The 22269-nt window shown below is 33.8% G+C and overlaps 2 protein-coding genes across 3 annotated transcripts; one reads left to right on the top strand and one right to left on the bottom strand.

Moving 5' to 3' along the window:
• Positions 1 to 316: 316 nt before the first annotated feature.
• LOC132190178 (uncharacterized) lies at positions 317 to 7426 on the bottom strand. Of its 2 annotated transcripts, XM_059605085.1 has the most exons (7): positions 7035 to 7426; positions 5985 to 6026; positions 5025 to 5153; positions 3620 to 3855; positions 1475 to 1511; positions 786 to 843; positions 317 to 710 (listed from the first exon to the last, which is right to left on the bottom strand). In XM_059605085.1, exons 1-7 carry the CDS (start codon positions 7173 to 7175, stop codon positions 631 to 633), a joined length of 723 nt encoding a protein of 240 aa, XP_059461068.1. In that variant the 5' UTR covers positions 7176 to 7426; the 3' UTR covers positions 317 to 630. The 2 variants fall into 2 exon arrangements, with proteins under 2 accessions (XP_059461068.1, XP_059461070.1); XM_059605087.1 differs by lacking the exon at positions 5985 to 6026.
• Positions 7427 to 8513: 1087 nt separating this feature from the next.
• Positions 8514 to 14972, top strand: LOC132189569 (probable pectin methylesterase CGR3). Its single transcript, XM_059604312.1, has 6 exons — positions 8514 to 9000; positions 9145 to 9184; positions 9422 to 9463; positions 10108 to 10482; positions 11251 to 11306; positions 14488 to 14972. Exons 1-6 carry the CDS (start codon positions 8884 to 8886, stop codon positions 14638 to 14640), a joined length of 783 nt encoding a protein of 260 aa, XP_059460295.1. The 5' UTR covers positions 8514 to 8883; the 3' UTR covers positions 14641 to 14972.
• Positions 14973 to 22269: the final 7297 nt, after the last annotated feature.

The raw sequence follows: 22269 nt of genomic DNA, 5'->3' as shown, positions 1-22269 counted from the left end.
TTCCCGACATAAATTTAAATTAAGACGGATAATTTCACTGAAATGAATTACCATTTTTTATCACCCAACCTCCGCTCTAATTTTTTTTTTTTTTTTTAATCAAAAACTGCAAATCCAATAAGTCTTTTTCTGAGCCTTCGAGCCAAGAAGGTCTAAGATATTAGACCGGAGCACTTCCTTAGCCCATTTTTGGTTTTATGTTTTCTGTGAGTTCTGCATTGACTTTATTTGGGTGTTTGTTAAGGTCCCCCACCCCCTCTTTATATACTTCTTTTAGTTTTAATGAAATTTTATCTGGCCCATACAAAAATTACCATTGTTTATCTAATTCATTTACTTTATTTAATAAGTAATTAGCAGGACAATAATTGAATTATTACTTGTTACAAAATCTCACACATTACAAGGGAGATACACGCGGTGATATGCTCCTATAATTACATCACCAACCCTTGACGTGTAAGTGAAAAACCACCATCTAGAAAACCTCGCTCTCAAAATAATTCCAATTTAATCATTTTATGGTGAGAACTAATACTGTAAAGAAAAGATTTGTGTATTGTGCAGCTGTATACCACAACGCCATGCTTTCTTTTACGCCTCAACAATTTCCTTGCAGAGTTGCGCAAATTACAAGTTCATGTTCTTTCTTTCTTCCTTTATGGCATCATAGGACGACATCACCTCTTTGAACTTCGCCTCAGCAGCCTCTGCAACAAAACACAAGCAATAAAATTAAACCAAAAAAAAAAAAGAAAAAAAAAAGAAGCAAAGTAATGACCCACCTTTATTATTCTGGTTCTGATCTGGGTGAAACTCCTTCGCCTTGGTCCTAAATGCTGTCTGCAAGGATAAAAAGGAACATATTTACCACTGCAGGAGATATGAAATTATCAAAGAACTGAAGAACAAAGAGAAAACAACACAGTAAATCCATGAACATCTGAGTTGATGAAATGTCACAGAGCACGGGCATTCCCCAACTGTGATTAAAACTGTTTGTTCAAAAATTGGGCTCTAGCACAGCATTCATAACGCTATAACCTAAAGAACTTTAAATCCAGCAAAAAATTACAAATTAAAATGAAAATTGAATGGTGATTATGAACAATATCAGGAGGTGTAATGTATGTTTTTAATATACATCACACATGATATAACTATTTGTTGAATGATACAAATCGAGCACAGTTTATAGCTCGCAACACAGTTGTAATATTTTCCAAGTCAATGTTTCATTAAACTGCGCCTAAAGAAGGAAAGGACATTTGCAAGTATAATAAAATTGTTGACAATAATAATTACATACCATCCAATTAGACCATACTGAAAATTAGAAGTATAATGGACCTTCACAGTTTAAGATTTATTGAATATCCATTTCCTGAAATAATTTTTTTTTGTTTTTTTTTTTTAAAAAGGTAAAGCTTTCTAAAAGAGATGCCTAAGAGAGAGTTTTGAATTCGAAGAATACCTTAATCTCAGCATCGGAATATGGTGTTGTTCTGTACCTGTTCCCAAGGACAAGCAAAAAAAGAAAGAAAGAAATTAATTAATTAATTTTTTTTTAATCTAATTGCAAGAATGCGTATCCAACATATTAGCTTTCCCTAGTATGGATCAAATATGACTCATGAAGTGCATCAAACACAGCTATAGAGGAAATTAACTCTAGCTTAAAAGAATGGAAACTTTTTTTCTTGATAAGTAATCGAATTTTTTTATTAAAGCGTATACGTACATTGTAAGAATACAAAAGAGAACACCTAACGTATGCAAATTGGACAAAATACTTTTAATCAAGGTCATCCTACCTTTGACAAATACAACCTCTTTTAACCTTCCATTTTTTCTACAATGCCGCTCCATATAAAAGTAGACTTGTATGACACACCTAATGGAAGACCCAAATGCTTCATCAGTAGCAAAGCCACCCTACACCATAAAATACTAGCCAAACTTTCTACACCATCCACTTCACTGACTAGAATTATGTCTGATCTTGATAAATTAATCTTTAACTCCGAAACTGCCTCGAAACATAAAAAGAGACAATGCAAATTACAAATTTGGTAACGATTAGCCTCACAAAAGATCAAAGTGTCATTTGCAAACAAAAGATGAGACACTGCAAGTTCGACATTATTCTCTTTCCAACCAAGAACCCTTATCGGCACCAACGAAATTGAAAGAAAGACCATCTAGGTTTGGCCTCCAACTATACTGTTCTGAATAAAGTTGCGTATAAAATTGCACTATGTCCTCCATTATTTATGTGGAATTTGAAGATAATGACCGCTTAAAAACTAAAGAATCCACGATATTATTTCTTTGGGGAAACTATTCAAATTTGCCACCCAGTGAAAAAACTGTGTTGTTATCTCCCTCTCTCAACCAAAGAGCCCTAAATTTCTGCCCCCAGCTCACTCCTTCATAAAGAATCAATCTCTCCAATTCCCTATAAAATTCCTCCTTTCTCACCCTTCCCTCCTCGATCAATTTTCCACCTTCTGCAATGATATCAAGCTCTCAAATACCATCCACTAAATCCTTTTCCCCTTACCTATATTACCAAAGATCTCTTCATTCCATTTTTTTACGTTGCAACACAAAACTAGGGGAGCCCTAAAAATTGATTGACTTCCACAATGTTTTCACTTGATCCACAAAGCCCACAATTGAGCATCAACGAGAAGTAGCCTGACAAGAGTCAAGGAAGCCTCCTCTGAACTACATCAAGAAATTGTTCTTCCCAATCAAGAGAGAGTAGAAACCTATCAATTCTTTACCAACATTGATCACTGCAATTGTTAGACCATGCGACTTTTCTGCCCACGAGAGCGATGTCCATAAGACCCTGATCAAAAATGAAATCTAAGAACTCCATCATAGCTGGATAATGACGGATATCTCCTGCTCTCTCACTTGGATATCAAATAGCATAAAAATCTCCCCCAATACACCATGTTTTAATGAAGGTTCTTGTTACAAAAACAATTTAGATCTAAAACACAAAAAAAAGGTTGTATCCTGGTTTTAAGAGATATTCTCTCCTTTTAGTCTTCTAAGGAGTACAACATGAACTTTGCAGTATACTCTCTTCAGATGAACACCAAATGTGTACTTATAACACTTAAAACAAAAATTAAGAAAATTTGAACATGTCTAGACTGCCAATTGATTTGATTTATATCTTTTATCTCTAGCCACCCACTATCCACAATTAAACAACCACTACATGTCTAGATGATCAAATAACAAAAGAAGCTAAACTAATTGGGACAGGACATAACCACATCCAAGAGGCATAGTGGGGAAAAAAAAAATCATCTGTCTACTGCATGGAAGGAACATCCAAAATGAGAGACAAGATGTTGTTGACATATCATATTGTGCATAAATTAAAGCCACATACAGGCTACCAATTTTTTAGAAAGATGTTTCAATGTCTAAAAAAGAGAAGGATAATCTTTCAACTTTGGTGCAATAAATTCCAATAATTCTTGATAGGGACAGCTTGTTATCTTTACTACCTTGATTAGAGAAAAATGAACAGAAAGGAAGTTAACATTATTGCCAGTACTCATGGCAACCAAGTTTCTGTAACACTTATCCTCACCTGTCAAGACCCAAAACAGAATAGTGGTGTGATAACGAATAAGCCACACTTGCTCTTGGAGTTTCCCTGTAATTAGTTCTCCGATCTCTATGGGATGTATCAGTCTTCCAATACCAATCATCTCGCTGGAATTGTTGATGAAATGCACCTTGACCATTTTCCTTCCAGCTCTCATAGCCCCTTTTGTATTTGTTCCTCTCTCTGTTAAACACACTTTGCATTCGTCTTATACGTTCCTACAAAGAGGAGAAAAACCATAGACAATAAAAAGATAGCACAAAAACAAACATATAATTAACAAGATTACCACAGTAAGAGCTAACCCGCCAAGCACAGAATTACAAATCAAAATTTACCAAAGCGTAGTTTTGACACACAGGACAAAGCTAGCCCTGATGCTAATATATCCGCCACACCTTTTGTATCCAATGTGCAAGCCTAATACCTCACTTCGACAAAACCTTTTTAACAGGGTATCTAAGAACTTAAAACTGATTTCAACACAGAAATTGATGAAAGAAGAACATATGCTTAGCATTACTGTATCTTTGTCTTTCAATACAAGTAATCTCACTCTTGCTAGACGAGCTTCTATACTAGCTTATTGGTTAAGATAATTGCTATCAATCCAAATCCTTTTGTACTTCTCTTTGTCTGGCAGGCTCAATCAGCATATTTTTATTAGAAGCTAAACAGATTGATGTTTACTTCTCTAACACCAAAATATTATATTCATTAGGTGTCTCTTTGATAACTGCTCAAATGAAGATTAAATGGGAAAACAAAAATATAAATTACAGCATAAAGCTGTCCACAATGTGATTTGCACAATCTTACAGAATGAGCAGATTTTAAACATTGCATAAGTAATTTTATCACTAAGCAATTAATGACTACGGGCAGAAGTTAAAGGAAACATGATAACATGGTTGTTAACATGAAGAAATCTTAAAAAATTAAACAAAATGCCTCGTTCATCTTTTCTCAAGATCTCTAATAAAAACCTGGCAACCCTGTTTTCAAATCACATTACAGAAAATGAAAGGATTGCACAAAATTGAAAACGAGAGGAGTGATTCAGAAGATAAAACATAAGCATAGTGTGGCAAATCAGTAAAAAGGTCAAGTTCATATCTATATGACATTCAACTCTTTACTCTTTCCAACTTTTCCGCCTAAGATTTTCTCCCACAAAAATCATGAAGACCTACCAGCAAAAGATTAGTTTTAAAAATTGTGAAGAAAGCAATCTAAACTTTGAGAAGTTCCTAACCTTCTAGATAGAAACAACATTATAAGTATTTAACCTGATAACTTCCACAAAGTATTATCATCATCCTTTAGCCTATAAAGAAAAAAAAAAATTGCAACAGAAAAATATTACAAAATTGAGGACAGAACTCACAACTCTCTCCAGTTCTTCTTCATACTCCTCTTGCATGCGACGATTATACCTTTTCCATGCTTCCTCCTGAAAGCTTGAACGGAAAGAACTGCCAGATCCTCCTTTCCATGATGATTGTGACCTGGTCAGCTTTTGTGGTGCAATTACACGAATGATCAGCTTCACTAGTAAATTAACATTCCTTTTTCTTTTCATTTTTTTTTTTTGGTAAACAAGAACATAATAAGTTTACTCATTCAAAATATAATCTCTTTTTTGAGGCATGTTAAGCAATCTAATCCTCTAGAACAATATTCCAAATTTTACCTTTAGCAGAAAACATTCCTCTAGTAAATACAATTGATCATAAGCATCCTTATAGAACAAGTTGCATGAATGATAACAATATAATACAAGAAATAACTATGTATGCAAGACAGGTAAAGGTGGAAAATAGACCCCTGGCTAGCATAGACAACAGATGAATAACAACAAACATCTTCTACAAGTGTTTCTACCGTCAAAATAACAAATATAGACACAATATGCTTCAGGAAACGGTACATCTAACTCGGAAAAAATTAAGATCGTTTGTTCCACTCACCACGAAATACTTATTTGACCTATATAGGTTGATTGATCTTGAAATGTAGGTATGAACACATTAAATAAGAGGGTGGGCTATGTCCTTATCTCCAAAGCAACATAGAGATGATAACTTGGAGTTTCACTAGAATAAAATTGTTGAATTACAGAAAGCAGCAAGCATGGTCCTAAGTTGCTCAATTACAGGAAAAAATTAAATAAATTTTGAAATCAACAGAAACTGATAACTAAGGGTTGACTTCAACATTCAAGGGTGAAATTAAATATAACACAGAAAGCAGAACGGCCAAACTGTCAGGATTTGCTAATCGGACTACTAAACACAAGCAAATGCCAGCATAAATAGCAAGTTGTCAAAAATAGAACATGTACTACCTGAACATAGAACCAATCAACAGTCCTTCGCAGTTGGCCAACCTGCCAAATTGCTAAAACAATCAAAAGTAGTATCTAACAGAATGTGAGCCGAGAATACCAAGAAGGAAAAGTTCTCATGTAGCAGAGATGCCTCAGTCGGTTAATTTTAGAGCACCACATAGAGCACTCAGCATGATAACTACTTTCTTTCTATCTTATAATCGAATATACAGTGAAGCAATGATAAGTCACTTGTATCCAAGGGGTTAAGCCTTTGTTACTGGATAACAGTATGATATTCAGCAAGCCTAAAGTAAATGACAGCAATGAGACTGATAATAATCCATAAATGTGAAATTCTGCGCCTCCTTGTTTAAGATGTATGAAAATTTTCCATCATGCCTCAATCTTGTTTGCACGTTAAAATCCGGAACATTTTATATATTGGAAGAGAAAATATTCCATCCTGAAATTAAGCAACACATAACATTTTCTAATCAACCTCGTCTTCTACATTTTATAATTGCGTGTGTTAGTGTATTTACTTATTCATTTTCTATTTCTCATTTCTTTCATTTATCCATAAGAAATGTATTCGCAAACAATTGGTCAAAGTGCCAACATGCCACATACCTAGGCTAAAATATTCAAACAATTGTAATTGCAATTTAATAAATTCTAATTCATGAGTGGCTTGTATTAATGCTGAATACGAACTTTACAAGCTGACGAACTAATAACTGATTAGTTACACATTGCAGATTCGTAAACCCTAGCAGTGCCATTTGGTCTGTCAGTAGTGTGTTTCAAATTTAACAAAAAAAAAATTACTACGTCTTAAAGGCTGTTTCATTTCATTCATATAATGTATATAGCTATCAATTTCACAATTAAGCGCAGAAATGTTGCAAATTACATTTCACGTTCACTCAAAGTTTCAACGCAATATTTATAGAGCCTACTGTACATGTTGGATTAAGAAACTCTAATTCTAATTCCCTAATTAAAAATAAAAAAACACCAAAAGCACTTGTAACAAGAAAAGAGATGGAATTGTAAATCACTTACGGCGAGAGTGGTGGCAGTGGCGCCAATTAGGCCGAAGAGCAAAATCCCCCAAATCTTCATGTCTTCTTCTTTTTCTTGATAGGGTTTGTTTGACGACGTCCATGGATTATCCTTATTCTGTTTACCATCGTCGCCTCCCATTTCTCTCGAAATCAAAGGCTTGTATACTCAACGATTTCTCTTAGATAATGATGCGAATGGAAGCCCTAAACACATGGTTAGGGTTCGTTTGCTTTGAATTGTATTCTTCTTTACACCGCCTTTGGATTTGTTTCTCTCTATCTCTGTGTATGTGTAATGTTCTTCTGACGTGACGTAGGAGTTTCTGGCTGCTTGAATTTGCGAGAGAACTCTGAGAGGTGGGAATTGGCGAAGAGAAGGTCTCCTGTATAATCCACGAGTGCCTGTAAGTCGGTAAATTTGGACGCATGGCATTGTTTTAGTGGTGCTAAGTCAGTACGTTGTCGTTTAATGAACATGTCGGTGGCCTCATGAGTCATGGCTCATCCTATCATAGTATTTATTTAAAGAATAACTCTTACTTTTTTACACTATTTTTTTTACATCGTACTTTTTTAAAATTATTATTTGATTAAAATTTAATAAATATTTATTTTATATTTAATGATAGTTTTAAAAACTACATGTAAAAAATGAAATAAGTATATCATTATTATTCTTATTTAAATATTTAAAATAATTATTAAACTCGCTTATTTAGAATCAAAAAAATGTTGATTAGTATCATCACGGTAGTCTTCATTTCAAATTAAGATTTAAAGTTAATATATTTAATTGTGCATATGTTTTTATATTATTTAATTCTTTTAAAAGAGGTTTCAAAAAATGTGCAAAGTTGAAAAACGACGGGCAATTTTTGGCAACCTCCAATGAAAACTATTGCAGATTTCATTGACAACATCTTCCAACAATGGTCTAACGAATTCCGATAGTAGTTCAACAACTTCTTATGGTGGTTTGGCGGTTTCTTGTTGGGGCTGGTGAACTCCTACCGCTTCTAATAAATTCTAACGCTTTAAAAATAGTAAGTTCAAACTCGAAAATTTGTGTACGATTTAAAAAAAAAATAGAAGCTATTTTACAAAAACTTATAAATGTTTTTTTATCAACCAAAAATGTTTTAGTTTGATCATAATTTTTTGTTACCAAAAATTAGGAAAAATATTTTCTTAAAAATATGTTACTTCGAAACAAATGAAGCTTAAATTCCTACTATGAAATAATTACTATTAATTTAAAAATGAAATGGAAGATGATTCTATTCCTTTAATAAAAGAGAGCACAATTACGTAGAAAAATATAAATTAAAACAACAAATATAACCTTAATGATTAAAATTTATGATTAATGGTATTTATTATTCCCGGCGCACGCATCTCCCACCTCCACTCAAAGGCGGAACTACTCCTCCTTTTTTTTTCACCGTTTCGCGTATTTAACAATTCTCACCGGAAGTTACCCAATTGTTCATCGAATCTGTTAATGCACTGCGACAAGTTGACAACCGACACTAAATTTGCCGTCACACTCCACAAAGTGCTTTATCATTCATAGCTTGGGAGGCAGCGACAGAGACATCCACATAATCCCAAAATCTCTCTTCTCTCCTCCTCTCAGCGCACACAGAGTACTCAGATCTAGCCCCGCCTCAACTCTCACAATGCCAGCTCTTTAGCAGCTCCTCTCAGGATCATTCCGCGTCAATCTGCAGCTTCGTTTCAGCTCTTGCATCTCAGACTTCGTGATCTTCAGCAATTCTTACAACTCTAGTTTTTTTTTTTTTCAACCAGCAATTGTATGCGCATAAGCAGTTGTTGTGTCCGAGAACATGTTTAGGAGAGCAGTGAATCCCGCTCGACGATTCGGGGACAGCGGAGGAGGCGGTTTATTTGCCAATTCGAAATCACGCTCTACACCGATTTTATCTGTTGGGCTCATCGCTGTGGTAAGAAACAAAGAATCAAACGAATGTTAATTTTGTTGCTATACATTTTCTTCTATTTTTGTTTTAGTTGTTTACATTTATGAAAGTTTCTTATACTCGAAAGGATCCTAATTAGAGACTCTCTTTTGTTGGGGAACTTTTCAGGGAGCACTGATTTTTATTGCCTATTCATATGGCAATTCAGGTAAATATGAGTTTTTGTTGGTCAGTTTGAATAGCTAGAATAACCCAAGAACATGTCAGTGTTACTCGATGGCCAGTGTTTTTGAAATATCTCTCACATAGAGATTTTTCCCATGATTCAGTCACTTACAAACAACGACGTGTTACATATATTGCATCTATGTTTTGGTATTATATATTTGAGCGTGTATGTGCAACTGCCAGTCATTGACTGAATTTCAATTTTGTCACGTGATAGGTGGATTTGGCAACAATACAGAGGCTATTAGCAGGGTTGAAGGTAAAAGTATGAGAGTTTGAGACGATTTATTTCAGTTTTATTATCAACAATAATCAATGTGGTGTTGTCATAAACGGTTAATTGTATATGGACTCGTATGTGAGAGTTACTATCGGTTGCTTTCACTATGTTGCTCAATGCACAATTTGTTTTGTTTTTTTAATTTTTTTTATCCATGAAGAAAAAATGCATCTGATGATTAAATGTTGGATACTAAGTTCCACAAGTAAATCAATCCACTTACTTTAGTATCTAGATTGCTTTAATTTCAAGATCCAGGGGAATGGGGATGATGTTCTACAAAAGGGATAATTGGTATAACCATTAAGAAATTGGATTTTGTGCACAGTTGTCCTAGAGACTAAAAGTATCAACTCAGCACCACAGGCTGTGAATGAATTGTGTTAGTGGAGCGGCTAGATATAGTTTCTCCTCTTAAACAACCTATGGTGAGGTGAATGAGGATATTTGCTATTTGGGTGATAAATGGCAGAGAACCAGTTTATCTAATTAGTCAAGTAGTTTTAGATATATATTTTTATGTGGTGTGTGTGCGCGCATGCTTGCCTAAGTTGTTTTACAAATTTTTCATCATGTAGCAAGTCACCTTCATTTTGAGATTCCAATTTTATCCATATATGCAGGTGATTACTCATGCACTGCAGATGTCCAACGAGCAATTCCTATTTTGAAGAAAGCATATGGTGACAGCATGCATAAAGTTTTGCACGTTGGCCCAGACACCTGTTCAGTGGTCTCTAATTTGCTTAAAGAGGAGGAAACTGAAGTCTGGGGTGCGGAACCATATGATATAGAGGATGCAGATAGTACCTGCAAAGCTCTTGTACACAAAGGCGTCGTGCGTGTTGCTGATATCAAGTTTCCTCTTCCATATAGGCCAAAATCGTTTTCTCTTGTTATTGTTTCTGATGCTTTAGATTACTTATCTCCAAGATACCTCAACAAAACCCTTCCTGATTTGGTAAGAGCATCAGCTGAAGGTCTTGTGATGTTTACAGGTAAAAGTTAAAACTTCAAGAGGAGCTTACCCTCTCTTCAAACTGGAATTTGCATATACATACCTTTTGATCGTACATAAAATCTTTTTTATTTGAAGTTGCTACTTTTCGCAATTTCCAGTTCTATAATGCTCTTGGTACTTGCAGACCTGGACCCACTTTCTATATATAGACGTGCCAAAACCATGCAAAATCAATTCCACATGTACACCTATGGAATCACCTTTCAAATGGGTGCTTGAGTTTCGATTTGGAATTCTTTTCTTACCTCGATATAAAAATTCTTAATTCAAATAAATTGTTTTCCCTTCATCCTTGCAAAATGAATCAGGTGGTCAATGTGTATTTTTTTTTTTTATCAAAAAAACTTATTTTTTATGAAATATGCCTTGTCATATAATGAGATGCGTTAAAATGATGAATCAACATCAACTAACAGTTTATAATGGGTCAGGGAAATTGTTATAAAATTATACCAAGTAAGGTTGTATGGTAAAGAAGTACTACACTCACAGTTTTTCCATCTCATGTGTTTTTCGCTTTTCTCAGTACTTGTTTCTCCCATATTGATACTGATATTTCTAGTTGGCTTTAGCTAAACTGTTGTTGTACTTGTCATTGGTTGTTCACGAATGTGTTCTGTATTTGCAGCAACTTAAGCATTAAAGTTTTTGTTTCTGGTGTTGAGACTAACTTCTTACTTTAATTGGGCAGTCTAATTGTTTTTGAGTTTTTGATGATATTTTGTTTTTTATATTTATCATGTAGGCTATCCTGGTCATCAGAGAGCTAAAGTTTCTGATGTTTCCAAATACGGGAGGGCGGTAAGTGGCTTTTATGCATAGGATCATTAATATTTTCACCAAGTAATTTGTTTGTTAAAGATTGGCCTTGGATGTCAGAAAACCATAGTAACTTTTATATCAATTTCTTAACCACAGCTTATATCCTTTTCTGACCTTTTGGGTTGAACTACTTATGTTGTTGAGAGAGAGTAAGAGTGAAGCATGGAAGGGGAGGGGCTGGGGGTGGGGGGTCTGCTTTGCAGTGTCTTCAGTTTCCTAACATACAACCTGGAAATAGTAATATGGTTATAAACAAAGTAATCCTGGGGCATGGACTCTGCACGTGTCATTATTGGGTTCCTTGCAGTGGGCAACCCTGGGTGGGGCATGTTGCAAGAGAACAACACCAAAAATACTAAAATATACAAAAATCTGACCCTCTAGATTTCTTGAGCTTGAGGTGTGTAGTGGAACATTAGTACCTCAAAAATCATGTGATGGCTGCCTTTAGCAGGCCATCTTAGAGTTTAATTATTCTTAGCGCCTTGAGTTGTGATGGAAGGTATAACTAGATCTACTAGTGCCTTTTACAATTCAAGAGGCTCCTGTCAATCTATTGAAGGCAAGCTCTCCTTTCTTAATGTACTTTCCTTTGGAAGATGATTTCCCATGTTATGAACATACTTAGCATGAGCCTTCACAATATAAGGGTGACACAGGCAGTAAGAAACTCAAGAAAGAGCGAACTTAGAGATCGAAGGTCTTCAAAAATATGGTTTAATTTCAATGTGGGGCTTAATGGCACCCTCCTTAGGCTACATTAGCTTCTCTTGAGTCTTATTTTTATGTTTCTTGCATTAGAACATTGCTGGTTTATTTTACTTCAGTTTTATTAGGAGTTAAGGGTATTTCTTTAACTTCTAGATTTCTGGAATGGGATATAGTTTTGGTGCATTAGGTCTTATTTTGGATTTGATTATGTTATTGGTGTGTTTTTTTGGTGGTTTTACTAGTTATTTTGTTTGGAGGTGGTATTCAAAGTCCACCGAGTCAAAGTTCCATTAGGTTTAGGTATTAGTGATGCACGGAGGGAGGGCTGTTGTACCACTAAACCCAATGGCACTTGAATCCAGAAAGTTTGACGCACACTAGATCAAAGAAATAATTTTTTTTTATTAATGGTTTATTAGAATCATTTTTGTTTCATGAATGTGAGGCAATTTAAAGGCGCCAAAAAACTCAATTTCCATGTAAATATATTCCTATAAAGATCATAATTATACCAATAAAATTTAAACCTAATTTGGCTAGAAAAATCCTAAAGATGCTCAAAAACAAGGAAATAAAACCCTAATAGTCATTGATGGGATCATGAGTTATGGACTTACCTTCAGATTTGACGTCAATTTGATTCTCCACATAATCTCAACAAGTTGTTTCTCATGATCTTCATGAACTTTCTCAAGCAGCTCAACCTGTTCTTCATTAACCTTTTTATCAACTTTCTGAAAAATATTTCACCAACTTGGTTTGAGACTTGATCTTATTCTACTAGCAGTTTTCTTTCTACACTATGCTTTATATTGTCAGTCTTCAAATTTATGTCTTCTCTTGATGGTTGAAAGAATTCATCAACATAATTCCTTATGTATGGTTTTTCATCTCACAATCTTCCTTTGTGTTAGACGATATGATTTTATAATCAATTGGAAAAAAATTACTATTGCATGCATCTTTCTAGTCATGGGCCATGGATGAATTTTTCCCCTACCTTGTTGAGTTTTACCAAATTTTATCCTTCCCCACCAATCTAATGCATGCCAATTAAGATTGCACAACGCAATTTCACCTTTCTTTCTCCAAAATATTCATATCTGGTCAAAGAAATCCTTAAGAATCAAGTAGCCAATCAAGAAAATCTTCCTTGTGAAAACAACCATCAAAATTTGAAATTCTTTCATGAAAACTAAAATGCTTACAAGAAACTAACATGCTTGCCTATAGGTTATTAATGAGCATCATCTCCACAACAGTTGTCCTAATTGTTGACACAAATTCTGGGTGGCATGAATCCTTTAATCTTACATCTTTCGAAATCCTCACTCCATGCATTATGTGTTGGACCCCACATACAACACTTTTTCAAATTTGGCTCCCACCAAAATACTCAATTTTTTCCTTTTTCGAAACCCAAAACCCAAAATATTTCTCAAAATTTTTTCTAACAAACCCTTCTCAAGTCCTTTTTCTTCTATGCTCTTTTTCCTTGGACAACTGTTTTTTTACCTCCCTTGGTGATTAGTTTTAACGATTTTATTGTTCTCTTGTATATTTCTCGCTTACTAGGGTTGCACTCTTATGAGCTTTTTGATATGTACTATATTACTTATATAAAAAATAAAATAAAAAAGATCAAAAACATGGAAACAAAGCCCTCATCTAAAATATTCCAAAAATCAATTGGAAAAATCTTCCAATAATGCATATAATGTCCTTTGTCAATTAGACATCTATATATATGTGTGTGTGGATGTAATGGTTTTGATTTAGGGAATAACGTGTTCTTGAGAATTTTGAGTAAATAATGCTCTTAAAAATTGTGTTATGCAACTATATCTAAGGTGTGGTGCTGAGATATAGAAAGGTGTGGTGCTGAGAAACCCCTAGATGTAATGCTTCACTTTGTACATCATTCCTCTTTTCTCTTTCCCTTTGAATTTTTTAGCAAATTACCATCAAATTCTAGACAATTCTATATCCAGATTTGCACCTATTCTTTCCCTAAAGTCCAAAATTTTCAAGAAAGTCCAAATGGTATTCTTAGATCTTGTAATATTTAACTTTGGTCATTCTGAACCGTATCATTGATAGATTTGATTTCAACCTCCTGTATCATATGTTTGCTGGTTTGTTTCACTCGTACTACTGTACTCTTTACAGATCAGGAACAGCCATTCAAACCCTAACTCTTCCTCTTTATTTTGTCTCAAAATCCTACCCTTCTCTTGCACCATTGAAAAACCCTATACTCCCTAGATGTCCATGCCTTCTCATGTGCCTGACTTTCAGGTCCACTTTGCCTTTTGAAACTTCTATGTAGAAAAATAGTTACCACATCTTTCTGCAAGTTGATGTTGATGCAAAACTGAAAGTTGTCAATTTGTTTATCTATGATTTGATTCTTTTAAGAATAACATGCTGGCATTTCTTTTTTGTAAAGGCTAAATTGAGGAGCTCTTCCTGGTGGATACGATATTTTGTTCAGACTGGCTTAGAAGAGAATGAAGTTGCCAGTAAAAAGTTTGAGCAGGCTGCAACAAAGAGGTCATACGTCCCAAACTGCCAAATATTCCACCTGAAGTCACTCCATTGATATCTTACGTGCTTCCACCTCATGTCATTTGATTAATATCTAGACATTCTTCTGTCAGTAATACTGAAGCTCCACGGTGCAGCCAAGTCGAAATTATCTTCAATTCTCGTCTGTAACAATTTCTCTGAAAAAGAAAATAATGTTTATCATGATCAGTTTACATTATTATGCATGTTAACGCATGATGTTTAATATTCTTTAAATTAAATTATTATTTGGAAGGGAAGCATGAATCAATATTGTATATGCTCTCTCCAAGCTCACCAAATTGTTGTAACTCAAAACAGAGTTTTGGTAGACTCTAGTTATCCATGTGCAATGTTATTTGATTTGAGTCAATCTCAGCACTAGAGTAACTAATGCTTGTAGGATGGAAAAAACAAATGAGCATGAATACATGTTACTGTCTTGCATGGATTTTTGCCCATGTTTTACTAGTAAGCAAGGATTTTATGATCTCAAACAGGAATATTAGCCTCATGGCATGTGGTCAATCTTAACTTCCCGTATCACCTATGATATTCCAAAAGTACTCATTGATTTTAGAGCCCTATCCTCGTATAAGAATAACTGGATTGAGATCCCGTACAATAGCTTACATTCTAACCATTCATTTTAAAATGAACGGTTCAAAATTTATCATGTCATCAATATAGATTAAAAATTTAAAGCTTTCTCTTTTTTCTGCCGTTGAACCTTACCTCGACCAAGACTAGCGAAGTTCCTGTAACTTTACCATATGTTTATTGAGGTAAGGCTTAAACAAGAAAAATATTATTTACATACCTCCAATGTTTATATATCTCTCGTACATGCTTTTGATTTTGGATTAAAAAAGATAACCGAAGTAAAAATTGATGCGATATTAATGATGAACATAAAAGGTGTGCACAAAATGTAAAGATATGTGAAATAATATTATCCCTAACCAAGCTTCACTTCTCTTTCATATCACCATATTAGATCTCACATCTTCTTGAACAAGCTAAAATATTTAATAGTGATAACATATTCAGAATCAAAATGAAGGTAGAATTATCCGACCCCTGTTTATATTTTCATTCATTTCCAAGCCAAGATTCTTTATCGTCATTGGCTCCCATTTTTCGTAGACGTCCAAATCGTTAAGAAAGTAATACTATTTTTCACACTTATTTATCACATTCATTTCTCAACAACTAATGTGACTTTTTTTAAATAGCTAATATTTTTGTTTTTTTTTTCCCCTAACTAATTGACTTAGAAAACCACCTAAAAATGTCATATTAATATAAAATGATTGTGAAAATGAACATTACTCTATCAATGATTGATGTCATCAAGATCTTAAGAAGCCCTAAATATTCAACATACGTGTAAGCCTTAGACCAAAAACCAGTTTCTAACATGGCTGGGACGACAGGCCCTCATGGAAGGCCTGAAATTAATGTCGCTCTTTTGTATTATTTAGGTCAAAATAATTGTGAGAAGCAGTCGCCCATACCGAAGGATCTTTGACTTAAACCGATCAAGCTTTCCTGCTTCTCATTGTCCCTCACCCCTCGTATATAAATGGAAGACAAATGCAATGTTTAGCTGCTCTGATAACAAGGAGCACCGCTAGAGACAATCATGTTCAAGGAGCACCGCTAAAGGGTTACATGTTCATTGTCTCTAATTTTTTTTTTATTCAATATGAGAAAAGGGTTACAAGAGATCATACAACAAAAGAGGGGTGTACATCTCAACAATAAAGCCCAAACAATCAACAATATCAAAAGAGATACAAACACAACAGCAAGCAATGAATTCATTAATAGTCCCAGAAAAACCAAAAACGATCTGAGCCTCTCCAAAGGCCACACAAGGCGATAGCAAATGATAAAAGGACACGGTGAAAAATCCCATGAGATAATAGTAACAAAAAGTGGTTGTTGTGAGGACGGTATTGCCAAGCATATATATATATATATATATATATATATTGGTTGTCGTGGTTGTCTCTAAATTGAATATGTATATATATATATATATATATATATATAGCCTGAGATTATCTCAAGCAATATTTTTCTCCATTTTCAAACAAAACAAAGCATGCGTGATGCAACAACTGGTTCCAGACCAGTTGACAATTAGACACAACTGTCTCCTCCTCCGGTCTTATTTTCCTGCCACCTTAATTAATTATGTGAATCGTACCATGGACTAATTTGTTTTACCTTTTCACCAGCCATTTTTTTCCACATGGGACCGTCAGTTTTCAACAAAGCCAGAAGGGAGAATAATTACAAATCGTACAAGTTTTGAAATTGCCAACTTAAATGCACTTGTCGAATCTTTTGACTTCTACTCTCCAAGGACCAATAATCACAGCGAGTTAAATTTCTTTTGGGTAATGCCATCGACATAATTCGTTTGCTCATGCAATTCAAACAGTGTTCACATTATCGACAAACTAACTTTTTAAGATCAAGTGTACACATTTTTTACGTGGGCACAGAAATCTACCTCGATCCCAAAAGTTGGAAAGTGAAAAATCTATAAAAATTATAATTTTTGAAATAAAAATGATTATGATTTTTTAAACCCAAGTCTAGCTAAAAGCTGGTAGGCTAACCACCAAAATTTTCCAAAAAAAAAATAAAAAATAATAATAAAAAAAATTGAAAAGAAAAAAAATCCACACCATGATTATATAAAATTACTGTTCTTTAGAGTTTACTTTCGATTCGGTAGTGTTAAAATATTATATTTCCGTAACATGCTGAGAATATAATCAAATATTTTTGTAATATATTGAGAATATTACGAAAATATAATATTCTAACAGGTAGTTCAGCTCTTTCTAGTTTTATTTCTCTGTGTTCCCACTTCCTTTTTCTTCCTTGATACAGTATATACAATTTTTTTCTTTTTCTTCTTCCACCTCTCTTTTTCTTCTCTTAGCTAATCTCATTGCATTATGTTATTTTGGCCGACTTATTGTAATACCCATAAAAATAAAAGCTAAAGAAAAATAGAAGTATTGAGATAATGACATACAATAGTATATATTGATGTCATGCATAACTAAAAATGTTTCTGACAACGTATGATTAAGACTTAAGGTGAAAGAAAATCAATTAATTAAAGAATAGGGAAAAAAAAAACCTTAGTTTCCCCAAAGAAAATAAATATTTCCAAAAAATAGCAAAAGATAACTTATAATAAGAATTCAAAGATGGAAATAGAAACCGAAAATGACTCGCATCAAGTATAGCTAGGTGGCCATGATGTGAGGGTCCAAAAGAGGGAAATGTTAGGTGTTTTTTTAGTATTCTCCTGGTGTCTTCCTAACTGTGATGTGAATTTAAATTTTAAAACTATCGTTGAATTTGAGATTATCATTATTGACTTTTAATCTATTGGTAATTTTAAAAGCTACATCACAGTTGAGAGGACACAAAAAAAATACTAGAAGAACACCTAGCATTTCTCTCAAAAAGAGGAGAACAAAGCTTACATACTTTTAATTGTGGGGACAAATTAATGAAACTAAAAAAATAAAAAATAGAAACTCATGGAGCAATCTGATAAAGACATTAGAAGTCAGGAAGTGATTCAATAATTTTCCTTTTTGGGGTTGTTTTTTTATGTTTTGAAAAAAAAAAAAAATCAATATTATATCCAAACACTTTCCAATTTTGTTTGTATTTAAGAAATAGTACTTTTCAAACATATAATATAGTTTTCATGTACTTCAGTTCATTGGAAGAAGTACTATTCCACTCTAATTTTTTTTTTTTTTTTTCTTTTTTGACCTTAAATTAGTTTTTTCTTATTTTCATACAATAGAACGTACTATTATAATAATAATAATAATAATAATAATAATAATGTCTACGTGGAAATAGAACTACCATTGTAGTTTTACCCGTGAGGTTTCTAAGCACAGGAAAATAGTCCAATAATGTTTATGTCTTTGGGGGCACCGTTTGGCAAGAGCAATTTACTATTCATCCAAAAAAATTAATCGATAATATTCTTACTTTTTACATCATATTAATAACTTTTTATAATTATTTAAATAAATTTTTTTTACTTTTTTATACTAAACATTCTTATTTTTTTCTTATATCAATTAATTTTTATTACCGTTGTTATTCACTAAACAGCAACTCTCTAATGGAGGGCTGACGTTGGGAATTTCAATTTTATTTTATTTTTCCTGTTTAATTTGCTCTTCTTTTTTATTCCGAAGGACACGTGGAATGCGTTCACGAACACATGAGATTCTCGAGAAGGGGCCATGCACCTGATGCAAGTGATAGTCGACCAAAAGTCCTTGTGTTTAAAGCTCAACAGGTTCACTCACAAAAAGACTGCAACCATAATAATTAGGGTTTCCACAAAACGAATAACATTGTTGAATTTAATGTCCATATAGGCATCTCATCTCATGATGTTGACCCCTCAAGACTTTTTTGGGTTCCACGTGGCCATTATTTTCATTCCTTATTTTGATGCTTCTTCTACTCCATTAATAATATATAAGATTGATTAATTATTCGGAGAAAAGATGACTTTTTATCAAGAAGTACAAAAGTCTAGACATCCTTTTTGAACTTTTGTTTCTACATGGAATAATGTCACTAAAGTAATTCCACTATCACGCAGGTCCCATTGGTCCAATATTAAAACCCTCCCCCAGAAAACCATGTTGTCGAGAAAACATATAATATATACAAAAATTAAGTATCATGATTTCATGAAATATCTAGGGTATTGCAATTCATATACATATTTGCTTTATAATTGAAGGTCAAAAACATGTCATGTCAGCTATTTGTGTGAAACGTAAGAAAATTAAAGAGTCACCGCACAACCCTGTCCCATCTTGCTCCACAACCACTAGTAATCGTGTCATAACGCCACTAGCGTGATGATTGATGGTGGTGTTCTCAGAGCCTCTCCACAATTGATATGTCTTCCACGTCCTAGAAACCTCACATAAACCACTTAAAATGGAAAGCTTATTAGATTCAAAAACCACAATGTTATCGACTTACGCAATAAGGATCTCAAGAACAAGACTCCGCCATGGCTAGCTTTTAGTGGTTTTCTCTGTCAAGCTCTCGGGATACTGATGCACACGTGCGAAGTGAAAAGTTACAGCTAAAAACACACCATGTTAACAATTTGTGTGACAAGTAAGAAAACTAATTAAAAATTGCAGTACAACCCGTTCTGCCCATTGCACTCCACGGCCACTAGTCACCATCATATTGCCACCAGTACTGTACGTGGTGATTGACAGTGTTCTTACAACCTCTCCAATCATTAATGTTTTACACCTCAAAAACCTCACATAAACCCTTGAAAATGGAAAGCTCAAATTCAAAAACCACAGTGTTATCAATTTCTTAAATGATAAGGATCTCGAGCACAAGACTCTACCATAGTTACTAATGCGCACGCACAAAGTGAAAAGTACACATCATAGCACCCAAAGTTCATTGCTGTGTCGCATGACCTAAGTGGCAACTAGGTGCATGGCTAGCCCTTTTCACCATCAATCAAGGTATTATTAAAGCGAGAAGTGGTTGATTTCTTTACATCTAGCCAATGCATAAACCTTATTAGATTCAAAAACCACAATGTTATCGACTTAATTAGCAATAAGGATTTCAGGCACAAGACTCCACCACGGCTAGCTTCTAGTGGTTTTCTCTGTCAAGCTCTCGGGATACTGATGCACACATGAGAAGTGAAAGTTACAGCTAAAAACCAAGAGTCACTGCACAACCCGTTTTGCCCATCGCCCTCCATGGCCACTAGTCACCGTCATATTGCCACTAGTGTGGAAACTGATGGTGTTCTCACAACCTCTCCAATCTTTAATATGTCTTCCACCTCAAAAACCTCACATAAACCGCTGAAAATGGAAAGCCTAGATTCATAAACCACAATGTTCTCGATTTCTTAAACGATAACGATCTCAAGCACAAGACTCTGCCACAATTACTAATGCACACACACAAAGTGAAAAAAGTACGTCTCATAGCACCCAAAGTTCATTGCTGTGTCGCATGACCTAAGTGGCAACTAGGTGGCTAGCCCTTTTCACCATCACTCAAGGTGTTATTAAGGCAAGAAGTGGTTGATTTCTTTATATCTAGCCAATGTAAAACAACTTTTCCTCCATACATGCACTTCAAAATTTTGGTTTTCCCTCCAAATTTTTGAATTAAGTTTAATAAAGTAAATATAACCAATCAATGAAGTTATTTCTTTAGATACTAAAAATATGTTTCATAATTATTTGGAATACTTAAAATAATTTAACCACATTATCAAGGTGACATGTATAATTATGATTTCCAATCTCCGTTGTGTGAAGTGAGTATGATTTGAGACAATTAAAAAGCCTCACTTCTCCACAACCCTTGAAAAGGAAAAAAGTAAAGCAGGCCTAAAAATTATTGAAAAATTCTCTTTGCATCTCACAAAGAAATATGAAAAATACCTCTTGGCCTGCTAATTTTTTTTTTTTTTAAAAAAAAATTCCTTGAAACCTCCCAATATTTTGAAAATATTTTTCTGATTCTCCAAAAAATCTGAAAAATTCCATAGTCCTCCAAAAATATGAAGAAATATAGAGATTTTTTTTTTTTTTTTTTTTATTTTTATAAAAAAAAATCCAAAATTTCTTCCTCTAATTCAAAAACAATAATTGATCTTTTTAGGATCTTTGTATGTTTTATTCAAACTATAGTGTTTACTATAGGTTGATATAGGATTAAATTGCCATTTTGGATAATAACTTATCACAATTTTATGATTTAGAAAGAAAAAAAAAAATCCCACCTTTTATCATTGATCGAAGAGGAGGAATTTATAGTCTAATATCGAAATGCTTTATTCCTTGCTAAATCAAAACATAAATAAACAACTTTTCTCACAAAACATCTTAAAAAAAAACACTCAAAACTTATTTTATGTTTGTGGGACTTGTGTCACATCAAAACACATTTTTCAACCCAAAAAAAAGACAAGAAAAACCTCTTAAAAAGAGTATCAAACTACACCTTAAAAACTTAGGGTCCATTTCCCACAAAGACCAATATATATTCTTCGAGTTTATTGTCAGGCAGCTCATGATTATTGGCAAGTATTGTGAAAGTGTCATTGAATATGAAACTATGGTCAGGCATTGCCCAATACCATTAAGACACCCATTTGATGGATTAAATGTCAAAACATAAAGAGGCAGAATTGCGATATGAGCTGTATCTCACCTTGGAGGGCAGGGCAGACTGGTAAAGAAGATGACCTTTAGGCTATAGGGAACTAATGCTTCTTCCAATCGGATAGAAGTCAGCATGCTGATATCATGATGGCTTCGTTTGAGTCTATTTTGATCGGATAAAGTCGTGGCAAGATGTCATTGATAGGATAGTTCACTTTTTTGTTCAATTTAAATAGACAACAAAATCCACCAATATAGTATATACATGTTTCTTCATATCTATCAACATAGTTATACGTACGTGGCAATGCAATATAATTAATTGAATGGCCGGCTTAAATAATATTTATTTTCTATTTTTAAACATATATATATTTGCGACTAATATTCAACTAATTTTTAGTTACATGCAGTTACTA

This window comes from Corylus avellana, chromosome ca8 (genome assembly GCF_901000735.1).
Source record: "Corylus avellana chromosome ca8, CavTom2PMs-1.0".
Taxonomy (NCBI): domain Eukaryota; kingdom Viridiplantae; phylum Streptophyta; class Magnoliopsida; order Fagales; family Betulaceae; genus Corylus; species Corylus avellana.
Note: the sequence above shows the minus strand (reverse complement) of the source record. Positions and strands in the feature narration are given on the sequence as shown.